This window comes from Trachurus japonicus, chromosome 3 (genome assembly GCF_045865225.1).
Source record: "Trachurus japonicus isolate A0001 chromosome 3, Traja_1.0".
NCBI lineage: Eukaryota > Metazoa > Chordata > Actinopteri > Carangiformes > Carangidae > Trachurus > Trachurus japonicus.
The window spans coordinates 35,303,789-35,316,119 of record NC_140909.1 but is presented as its reverse complement, the minus strand read 5'-3'; the positions used below and the strand labels follow the sequence as shown (position 1 = coordinate 35,316,119).

The window sequence follows — 12,331 nt, the reverse complement described above, 5'->3', positions numbered from 1 at the left end:
GACAGACCTGAGAAAAGCTGGAGGCTAAATCAGATTTGCTTTCCCAGAATTCCTGTGTCTCCACCTCTGCTTTTCTATATCTGTTGAGTGTTACACAATGAGGAATGAATGATGTCCAGGGATTACAACAGATTACAACACTGTTTACACAAAGCAGCTGGGCACTCAGTCCAAACAACATACAGACCCAGAGTCAGTGTGCATTTCAAAACATGGAAGTGTTTTCAGATGAGGATTCAGTGAATCGCTGAAGGTCCAAACCATACGGCAGAGGCAGCCTGCACTGGGATAAAGCTGCTGTCCTCAGAAAGTTAATCACATATTTGTCCCAGGAACACCCAAACACCAGCCAGACAGATGGTCCCGGATTTACTCCATCAGAGAGGACAGGTGCTCTATAAGCTCATTGTATCTCTTATATGTAAAACACACAAATAGCCCTCAGCCCCATTTTACTGTAGGTCTATAATAAACCAATCTTCTGCCTTTGTTCAGAGAACTTGAAAATGATAAATTATGTTAATATCTGAGGCTGCAGAATCTTATGTCTTCTAAATCCTATTTTTCTGACCTTTTATTACCCAAAACACTGTTTTATGATAAGATCATACTTTAAACAATATGTAAATGTGAACATTTTAACATTTTGCCAACATTTTACAAATTAAAAGTCCTGTTGACGTACAACAACAGTGAGGGACAGGCCAAAAACCTCACCCTCATCAGCATAAAAGTCATTTTAATTATTTAAAATTATATTTAATTTACTTTAATTTGATGTTATAGTAAGGAGAGAAGACATGGTAATGTTATATTTTTAAATTACATGTTAATTTGTTGTTATCTTAATTTTATGACTGATTACTTCTTGGGGATACAAAAGTTACAGATTCGGTAACTTTTCAACTTTGAAAAGTTAAAATTTAAACTATATTTAATTGCTATTTTTTAAGTAGTCAGGAATCAAATAAAGTTTAAATAAATTGTTACATTTACTGTTTAATGTGTAGGTGTTTACTCTTACCAGTAGACACATCTTCAACTGTCAGTTTAACCAAACTACAATAGAGTTGACTCTAATTTCTAGAAAAATGTACATCTGAAGAGTTTTCTAATTTAAATACAATATCTCATCATATTAAATTCCAGAAATGTTACTTACCTGTGTACCAGAATGAAGCAAGGCTGTGTGTGTCCTCTCAGGTGTGTTTGTGTGTGTGTGAAACGTCAGTGAAGTGCAGGTCTAATCGGAGGAGGTGCTTTAAGGAGAAGCACATGGAACACTAATCTACTGACGTACACTAAACTCTGTCAGCTGATTCACTGACCACACAAGGAAACACTCACACAACATGAAGCAAACAGGTTGTAAAGATGACCATATGGCCCTGCTGTAAACTCTGATCCCAGGTCAGTTGGAATATATTTAAAGGGATAGTTCAACAATAACAGTGAATCAGGTCAACTTGTATATTATCATAATCTTTTTGTGTACACAGTGTTTAGTGTTGGGAGATGTGCTTCGCTGTTTGTGGGCTGGGATTTGTGTATGTATGTATATTTATATGTATATGCACATGTTGTTATTATGATTATTATTATGTGTATTTTTGTTTTAATATGGTGCATTTGTTTGTGTTGAAGTTGGATATCTTTTGTACGATGTTTGACATTAGAAATTGAATAAAAACTTAAATGACAAAAAACAATTACAGTCAATCGCTACCGGTACATCAAAATTAAAATGTACAGCCAAGTGTGTGTGTGTGTGTGTGTGTGTGTATATATATAGGTTAGCAACATTCTCCTATGCAAAACTACAATCAACAGAATCACAGCTGTTCATCTGTGACATATGAATGTGACATATGAATAAATTAAGGGGTTTTTTTTACTAAAAAAAAAGAAAAGAAAGTCACTCCAGTTTCTGTTGGATCTGAAGTTTGCCTAAGGGTTGACATCTTTCATTTCACCTCTGTACACCTGTAGGCTCTTTTCTTCTAGTCACTGTGCTTCAGACCTCTGCATAAAGACCACAAGAGGAGATGATGGGTGTAAACAGATTATTTAATACCAATTTATCACATCAGCCATTTCTCCTCATCTGACAGGTTAAATAAAAAAATAAAAAACACACTGAAGGTTCTCAAAGAGTTCTCGTTCATGTTATCATCACCGTCCCAACAAAACAACAGAAGATTAGTTCTTCTTCAAACTGTGCGAGGAGTCAGTGAATAAATAATGTGTTGAGACTAGAACCTGGTTTAGCTCAACTACACTTTCACCAGACTTGTTTCAGGTCCATGTCCTCCTCCGCCAGCCTGATGCCAACGAGCCTCGTGCTGAGTGAGTCCTCGTGTGCCTTAGTCAGTGTCAGCAGCCAGCAGTGCAGAGGCCCAGTCCTGGTCTGATGGAGGGTCTGGCAGGACCCAGGTGAGAGGGAGTGAAGAACCATCGGGACAATCTGCTGCAACCACAAATATGTCCCACTGTCTCCTGAAAGAGTAACACATCAGTCAGGACAATTTGTTCTATTTTTTATTTAAAGAGGAACTATGCAGGATTTGTGGCTTAACTCTGCTACATTTTTACCTTAATTAAACAGCTTTGGAGTAATTGTGACGGTTTAATAATTACTTAACTTCAGGGGTGCAAACTCATCAGGGGTAAAAAAGGTGACAAGATACCGACCCCCTAGGGGGGTCCGGGGGCATGCTCCCCCGGGGAATTAAAAAAAAACAACAACTTTGAAGGTGAATTTACAGTCAATTTTAGCATGAGACTAGGGTCCAGATTTACTCAGGTTTGCACAGCTTTTGCTCTTGTTAAACCTGCACAATCTGTCTCTCTCTGTTTGGTTTTGAAATATGTGAAGGGGGTCTTCAGCCTATGCAGGTTTAGCATGAGCAAAAGCTGTGCAAAACTTAGAGAATCTGTCCCTTGATGTCCATCAGATGAACCTTGCAAACCTTGCCTTCAAACTAAATAAAATTGAATACAGACTGATTGATTCATTGTGAAACATTTATTTATTGATGTAAATGTGTTTTCTGTATGTAGGCTATGCTCCGAGGCAGCGCTGCTCTTTCTGTCCAATAACACACATGAAGCTTAAAAATGCCATATGTAACCCCCGGTTACTAGACCGATTAAATAAATAGATAAAAATTACTAGACATATTAAATAAATAATAATTGTATTTAGGCTACTACTGGATTGATATTTAAGCTACATTATTTAAATTAATAAATAATTAAATAATTTATAAATAATAATTAATTTAGGCAGTAACCATAACAACTGTCCCTATATAAAAAGCCTGTGTCAGCCCGGAATTCTCACTCTAACTGCACTTGAGGGACAACTAGAGACACAGAGACAGAGACGAGATTAACGAAAAAATAATCGATAGAGAGAAAGGAAAAAAGAGAAGAACAACACCAATCCTGGAGCAGTATACATCCTGCTGCTAAAATTCAAAGAAATAGCCTACTTGGCCAGGAGCTTGTGTGTGTGTGTGAGCCTGATCACCCCTCCTCATCATCATCCTATCATCATCATCATCATCCTCCTCATCATCATCCCATCCCATCATCATCCTCCTTATCATCATCCCCCCTCATCTTCAACCCCCTCATCGTTACCCTCATCCTCCTCATCACCCCCTTCTTTATCGACAACTTCCACTACCTGATTCTTCAGTTCAGATGGTCGGACAATACAGTCTGAACTGAAGTGGCGAGCCAAACCCCACTGAACCTGGACTGTCAGAGAAGTTGATTTATTTTTTTATTTTATTTGTGATATTATTATTTTTTGTGTGCTATTCATTAGCCTACTGTTACTGTTGTAACTATTTTTATTTATCTTTGTTTATTGTTTTGATTGAGAGAGGGATAAGTTAAGGAAACCACCTGTCAGTAAGATCCGCAATAAAATAGGATTTAAAAATACAGAATTAGAAATAAATTAGACAATTAAAATAATAACTAAATTAGCACTAAACTAAGAATTAGACATCAAATTATACTTACCTGACAGGTGGATTAGTAAGGGAAAAGAGGGAGTAATTTGTGTATTTCAATTTTGTCTTATGTGTTATTGTTGTTGTTATATGTGATTCTGAAAGAAAGAGATAAGAGAAAGAAAAGGAAAGAAAAGACGAAGAGAATCGATTCACGTTGGAATAAATTTGATTACTTACTTTTTTTAAACATATGACAGTGACCTCTTGTTTTCTTTTCTACTCACACCCATTTCTCCAGAGCGAATCTAATCTTCTGAGTACTGGCCCACATCTAAGTTTTCATTTTATTTACTTTACATTAATAACTGGTTCTTCCTTTTACCAGGTATTACACATAGGTTACATAAAACATATTAAGCGGCAATATGTATTTAAAAGATGTTCAAGTAAACGGTTCGGTTCACGGTTTTGTGGTCATGGTTTTCGGTTCGGTTTCGTATACTTTGATCGTTGGGAATATCAATCATGTCTTGTATATTCAGGTTAAAACTTAAAGAATGAGGCAGTCTGACATCTGATACATTATAGTGACAGTCTGAGGTTAAAAGTAGGTGAGATTCTGGCTGCAAGAGAGGAGACATTGATAGTTCCAACATGTTTTAATTTATTGGGCAAAGAAAGTTATCTAACAAATGCTAAGAACAATTAGATATTCACTGAAATATATAACCTATATTTATTAATTGTGGTTCTTACAAAAAATATATCTTATAAAATATAAAAGCTAAAATGTCTCTTAAAGCTCTGCCCCTTTAATTAGTGCATACAAAATAATTTAACTTTAGCCTACTACTTTTACAACCACATTATTTACCAGCAACATGAAGTGAAACAGAGACAGATGTGTCCTGTCACAGTCAGTCAACCTCCTCCTCCTCCTCCTCCTCCTCCTCCGGTCGCACTGGAGCTCCTCCAGAGAAGAGGGAGACACTGGAGCTAATAAAAGCTAAACGCGCTAATCGCTAATTGGCCGCGATCGCGATCATCGCACACACGCGGTCCCATACAGCCCCTACACAACGCTGCTGGAGCATCTTCTTGTTCCGAAGTCGCGTTAGTTAGTCTGTATTAAAAGTGAAGCTTCAGGTGTGTATTGCTGGACAGAAGAGGAGCGCTGCCACCACTCGCTGTCATCCAGATAAGGTGCACGCGCCTTAAAGAGACAGGTGCCTTGCTTCGGCTTGCCTTGCCGGACCCCCGGACCCCCGGACCCCCCCCCTCTCAATTTTTTTTTTACTGCGGATTTACACGAATCACACAAATGACCCATTTGGGATCCAAAACGGCGAATTTCGCCGAAAGGTGACAAGTTTGCACCCCTGTAACTTGTTTCAGTGAGAATAAAGGCTCTCTGCCTTCCACCTAGCGTCTCTTGGCTGAAAACTAACTTTGTAAGATCGGGGCCACTGCGCCAGCGTCCCAGCTCTCGTCTCTGAAGCACTGCGATATATCGCGCCCCGTAACCCGTAATATATTGTTTATGACAGACTAGCGTACTACCGTACACAAATAAACATGTTGTAACATTGTATATGATAAATAATGTTATCTACCGCTCTATTGATTGATTCAGCTTTGTTGTAAACAAATGCACATGGCCAGGAGGAGGGTTAGCAACACAGAGGAAAAGTGACTGGACTTATAGTTCCTCTTTAATAAGTACAGATGGTTTCCACACAAAGACAGTATGTACACAGTGAACTGAAGCACTGTTGTAGGAAGCAGCTCTCAGCATCATCAGCCCTTTAGCAGGTGGAGACAGATCCACCTCACTGCTTAAACACTATAACTGAGCAACATAAAACAAAGACACTGCCAGCTGCTCCATCCAGCACAGGCATCATGGCTGATGTGAGGGCCATTGCTACATTTATTACACCACTCTGCTGTTGTGCCAAGTTTAATCTGTTGTGACAGTTAAAGCAGAAGTAAGTGGTCCGGTCGTTTTCGCTAATGCTGCGTTCCAGGCAGGCTTTTGAAATCGTAAATTACAGCTTCAAGTCACAACTTACGACTTTGTAGCGTTCCAGGCAACCCACTCGTGTTTTTCCGACCTGTTTTACCGGTGAAAGTCGCTATAACGGCCACTCGTAACTTCCGACCGGTGAACTCGTACCAGATCGAACTGGTATGACTTCACGGTCGGAAAAATACGAGTTTCCTTGAACGCACCATAACAGTCCTCGTCCCTACGTCGCCACATTCACGGCGTTCCTTGGCTGCACACACAGCCCTGCATGCCGTTCTCTCTCCTCATTGGATAAAAACTGTAGGATACGATAAATGTTTTCTCCTCGGCTCAGAGCAGAGCAGAGTGACTGACAGACCCGTGTTTCAGTCCAAACACTCTATGTAAGTGATTGCTGTCGGAAGATATAACTATTTAAGACTTATATTAACACAAATATATCACTTACTTCTGCTTTAAATTCAACACCTGCTGTTAGGCGGCCTGGCTTAACACAACCACCAGGTGGTGCCAGAGCTGCACAGGATTTGTCGAGTCGACTGAACCATTCTTGGAATAAACAGCAGCTCTCTGGTGTTGACAGCCTCACGTGATCTCTAGAAAATGTCTTTGTATAAGTTTTTAGAGTTCCATAGGGACACTGCTGGGATATGACCTCTGTCAACGTGGGAATCAAACCCAAAAGCAGTCACCGACTAACGCGTTTTGACTTAGAGCCGTCCTTAGTGTTTCTTGATTAGTGGGTGTGTCTCCCTTTTAACAGAAACCAGCTGGTCCAGATCAACCATTATGAAAATAAAAAAAATATTCATATAGACCATTCATAAATATCATCCTCGATAATACATAATCATAGTATGAATGTATTCAAAAATTAGAATATCTCAAACATAATATCCAGTGTCAGGAAGTCGATCAGAATACACAAATGTAAATATAATAGAGAGGTAAACAATCTTAAACATCACATCCGATATCAGAAAATAGATCAAACTGTACTAGTTATACTAGTTAATAGAAAAATAGAAAGTCTTAAAGGAATAGTTCAACATTTTGGCAAATTGGCCCATTGCCATAATCGCTATAGTTATAGCAGTAGGTTCGTTACCTTTAATTGTCGGTGCAAGCTATTTTTAGAACGGCGGAGCAGAGCCGTTAGCTGCTCAGAGCTACGCTACAGAGGCTAATGGGATTTTCTTGGTTTCCCTCATCAAACTCATCAAATACACAATCCAACAACTGCAAAACGCTCTGGTGGACAAGTTGTGAGCTGCACATTCACCACGCTATGAGATAATAACTGAACGTTATGAGATGGAGTTGTTTTGCAAAACCGCTAATGCGCGTTGCGTTCAGGGACAGTTTTTCAGCAAGCAGTCTCTGTATTTACCTCGAAAACAACTCTGTCTTGTAACGTTCTGTGTTGTCACACTTTTAAGAGCATCAAACTAATTTTTATATTAGACAGATAACCCAAGTAGATATAAAATGATGTTTTTAAATGATGATTTCATTCATTAGGTAACAAAACTATCCAAACCTACCTGGCCCTCTGTGAAGAAGTAATTGTGATGTGTGTTGTGCTGTAGAAAACTGACCTGATCTGTATTAGAGAGTGCAGTGAGTGTTGAGCCTGGGTGTAATATTCTCTGAACGGCGCCAGGGCAGAGTCGACAGGACACTCATCTATGAAACAAACAGGGACAATAATGAAACACAATTTTAAAAAAACAAAACACACATGACTCAGTTCCACTGTTGTTAATTAAACTACAGTCTTACCTCCAAACAACATGGCGTCCACTCGGAGCTTCCTCTGCAGCTGTCTCTCCCTCTCCTTCTTGACTCGTCTCTCCTGCTCCCTCCTCCTCTCCTCCTCCTGCTCTCCTTCCAGCATCACCATCAGAGCCTTCTCCTCTGCCGAGTAAACCACCGTTCTCTTCTTCATCACGCTCATCAAGTGCTCCAGTCGTTGGCTGAAGGCGTGGTCGCAGTCCTGCTCTGTGACGATCCCTGACACAGACACACAACTGTTAATGCTACTGTACCCGCACTAGGGCTGGGTGATAAAACCATCTCCATTCCAGATCGCAATACATTTTTGATCCATTTCGATGATGGGCTATGGTCATATTTCCTCTCACACAGCAGTAAAAAGCTGGACAGCAGTCTGTCACTCTGCTGTCTGCCCGTAGGACACACCGCCTCCTGCCGTGAGCATGTAGAGTTTGTTTGAACTGCAACAGCTGCAGCTGGAGGGATGAAGGATAGAGTGAAAGTTGGAAAAGAGGGAGGGAATGAGTGGAAGTGGAGCCGATGGTAACTGAAGCGATGGTGAACGTGTGGAGCCAGTTCTTCTGCCGCGGGTCGTCATGTGTAAAGACGCCTAGTGCTGCACGATTAATCGAATCGCAATTGTAATCACAATGTCACGCTGTGCGATTATGCAATCGCACGAAAGTCTGCGACTTGCGATTTAATGTAAATAAATGTGCGACCGCGTGAGCTTGTAGTGTGTGGGGCGGAGCCGCTAACGTGTGCAGCTTAGCAGATTCTGCTGACGGTAGTGAACAGGGCTCACTTTTCATCGTCTCAACAGTGTCTCAGTTCACTGCTTTGCTTGTGTCTGTGCAAATCTCATGACACCCAGTTCACGGCTCCGCAAATCGCGCGGGATTCCGGCAGAGCAACACTGGGAGCTTCCGCTACAAACAAGCTTAAAATATAGACTTATTTAATTTTTTCCGGAACAATTTCTCATGTCTGGGCTTCAATACAAGAGGGACATTACAGATGAGCAGCATGGAGGTATTTGGATGTTTTTTTGGTGTGTCTTTTTGGACAAAGAAAAGTGAACCCCGTTTGCTACCGTCATATGGACATGCGGTGCTGCACGGAGCCCCGCTTTTGAGTGAACTATCCCTTTAATTATCACACATAACACACAAAAAGTACCGATAACAGGTTGGTACCGTTGTATACTGGTACCGATTCCCAGGCACAAAGTATCAGTAGTACCATATCGGTTCAAATGTGAAAGGTACCCATCCCTATTCAGAAAGCTCTCAGGTTCTTCAAGTTAGCAATCTCTCCGCTTGCTTTCTGGAGTGTTAGGCAATCCTTGGTTTGCAGTTGATGATTGGCTATGTTACAATAAACAAATCCGGGTGTGAGATGACCTAAATAGGAGTCTGATTTCATGTCAGATGAGACAGGAGGTAAACGGTCCACTGCAGACAGGACGGTCCTCTCACCTTTCCTGGATGCTGCTTCTTTCCTCAACCTGCGGAGTTTCTCCAGAGATCTCAGGATGTCCTGCATCCTCTTCACATCCGCCTGTTTCTTCCTCACCTCACAGAGGACGGCGTCTGCTGCCAGCTTCAGCCCCAGCTCCTGGTGCACACACACACACACACACACACACACACACACACACACACACACACACACACACAGAGTCCTCACTTTTAATTATGCTGCACTCATCATCCCTTTGTGACAGAGCTACTGTATTACAGCCATCACATTTAAATCAACAAACATGTCACACAAGATTATCTAATCCAGAACAAAACCATGCATTTAAAAAAAAAAAAAAAAAAGTCTATTGGAAATACCAGTCAGCTATTGAAAGTTATTAACACTTTGGAATAAGAATCAGCTGCACCACCAAGGACAGGCCTACCTGAAAAACCATGGTTGTTATCATGGAGCTTCATCAACTTGCTAGGCCTTTATTTTCATTGCTTACAGGATTTCATGGCCTGCCCTTGGTTTAGGGTTTTATCCTGCAGAACTCAGATGGTTATGAAAATAAAATTATGAAATATAAGAAAAAGCACCTAATCCTGCTGGTCAGCTAAATGCATTAACCAGTGATGTTAAAATACTGTATGCAACCATGCTAAATTTAGACACGTCTGATTTGATTGCAGGAACTTCTCATATTTGTTTCCATAGAGATAAATCGACTTCTACCTTCTACAGTTGCAACCAAAAACAACTTTTTTTCTGACAGTTCCTGTTTTAGGTCAGCTACAATGGACATGTTTTTTTTTTTTTTTTAAATTTCTGACTGTCAGTATAATGACAGAGATAATTGTTTTAGCTTATTTTCAATTACTTTCATCAAAGTCAGAAGTTTAGACACTAAAGAAAGTGGAAAAGTCTGGGGGCAGGGGCCCACTTTAGTATTCTTTCAGGGGGCCCAGAATTCCTAGCAACGGCCCTGGCTACATGCCACTCATCATCAGCTGTGACCCCATGATCCTAAAATCTTGTGGTCTCTTACCTTCTTCCTCTCCTCCACCGCGTGTATCTGCATCCTCCTCCATGTGTCTATCGCCTGCTCCTTCTCGGAGATGCGCTGCTGCCTGTGCTCCTCCTCCAGCCGCAGCAGACCTCTGGCTCTCAGTCTGCGGGCTCTCCTCGCACCTGCACGGGTCAGTTTAGCTTTGACTTCGTCCACACGGTCTCGGTGCCCGAGGAGCTTCACTGTGTCCTGGAGCTCCCGCTTCGTGCGCAGAACAGTCTGGTGGGAGTCTGCCCACACGCCGTCATCCTCCACGTTGTGTCTCAGGTTGTAACACAACTCCTCCAGCGCGGAGAGCAGCCGAGCCGCCCCGGACACAGCCTCCCTCAGGGCGGGGACAGAGCTGTGGGATGACGGCGGCTGCTGCTGGGTCCGCCGCGGGGTCTTCGACACAACAACGCTGCTGCTTTTGTTCTTTAAAAACTGTTTTAGCCACTGGGCGTCCTGTCTCTTCTGTGAGGCTGCTTCTTCCTCGGGCTCAGCGGGGGTCGAGCCGGGTCTCCAGCGGCTGTCCTGGCCCATGGGGGGCCGCAGAGACCCGCCGTAGAGGACCCCAGCCGCGCGGAAGTCCTCGTCCTCCTGCCGCCGCCTGTGACCGGGGTCAGGCAGCAGCGGCGGCGGCGGCGGGGGGGGCTGCGGGCCGGGGACCCCGGAGACCCCGGCCCTGAGCTCCTGGAGGTGGCCGTGTATGGTAACCGGAGCGGGGGGCAGGGTGTTCATGAAGTGTCCCGGGGAAGGGCCGAAGGGACGCTGCAGTACGGGTGCGTTAAACCCATACGGAGGGGCCAGGTGAGCACCATCGAAACCCCCTCCGCCGTATCCCGGTGGAGGAGCAGCCCACAGCCGAGCAGCCTGGGGGTCCCACGGCCGAGCGGCCTGGGGGTCCCACGGCGGCGGCGGGGCAGCCTGGGGGTCCCACGGCGGCGGCGGCGGGGGGGCCGCGGTGCTCGGCGGCGGCAGGAGAGCGGAGTACGGAGCGTCCAGGAAGCCGCCGGGAGGCTGCTGCTGCTCGGACGGAGCACGGTGTCCAGGGTCCATGGTCAACCAGTTCGTCTCTTGTTCAGTGGCCGTCTACAGGTCCCACGGATGTGTTATGGACAGAGAATTTCTAATATTGTCAATAGACTGGGCTCTGTTATGGATCTGCACAGCTGCTTCTCTACTTCCTCATCCGTGTTCTTCTGCTTCTTCTTCCTCCTCTTCTAGGTCCTCGGGGCTCTACATCGCCCGCAGCCCGCAGTGGCAATTGTTGGTATTGCAGCTCAACACAACAAGTAGAGAAATATACTGCTTTGTAACAAAACAAAAAACTGTACCAACCAGTGGTGTAGTCCAATTAGTTGTAGTGGGGTTGTTTTTAGGTGGGTAAACTGTTCATACCTGTATCACAAAGAGACTATAGTTAGATAGTTTTGTTGTAGTGGTTATACTGAAATACCTAGGCTATTAATGCATTTTCAGTGGGTAGCCTATACTCATACCACTGACACCAACTCCATTGATTGACTCAGCCCTACCTGATCTCTCTCACTTAAAACTTAAGTTGGTAACAGTTATTTAGTCATATTTGAACTGTCCATATATTCTGATAGTAGTACTACTAGGCCTACACGAAATGGGCCATTTAGGACAAAGGGGGGAGGGGGCTTGGCAGAGGTTCGGAGAGGGACCTGACGTTGTATGATTTGATTTACTTTCACTTTCATTGACTTACCAACTGTAGCTTTAAAGGCACATCTGTCATGGACTGGACTCTTACTGCATAGGTGGGCCAATGGATCATTAATAAATTCAAGGTTGAATGGAGAATGCTTATTAAAAGCTATATTTCTTAAAGAATAATGCATCCATGGGGCATTTAGAGGGGTGCAGAATACAAGTATTGCTTTTCCATATAATATTTAGTCTGAATTAATGATATACTATATTTTGACTGTTTCTGCAGAGACTTCCTGTTTACATCGTACCAGCCAGTTAAGTAGCATTGTGGATCACTTCTCTGGCTGTTTTGCTAACCCTCAT

The 12,331-nt window shown here is 42.9% G+C and overlaps 1 protein-coding gene across 1 annotated transcript; it reads right to left on the bottom strand.

The window, feature by feature from the left end:
- Window positions 1-2,177: 2,177 nt before the first annotated feature.
- Window positions 2,178-11,347, bottom strand: pdcd7 (programmed cell death 7). The gene is made up of 5 exons (XM_085772992.1): window positions 10,289-11,347; window positions 9,252-9,390; window positions 7,780-8,010; window positions 7,596-7,683; window positions 2,178-2,496 (listed from the first exon to the last, which is right to left on the bottom strand). Exons 1-5 carry the CDS (start codon window positions 11,345-11,347, stop codon window positions 2,364-2,366), a joined length of 1,650 nt encoding a protein of 549 aa, XP_085629118.1. The 3' UTR covers window positions 2,178-2,363.
- Window positions 11,348-12,331: the final 984 nt, after the last annotated feature.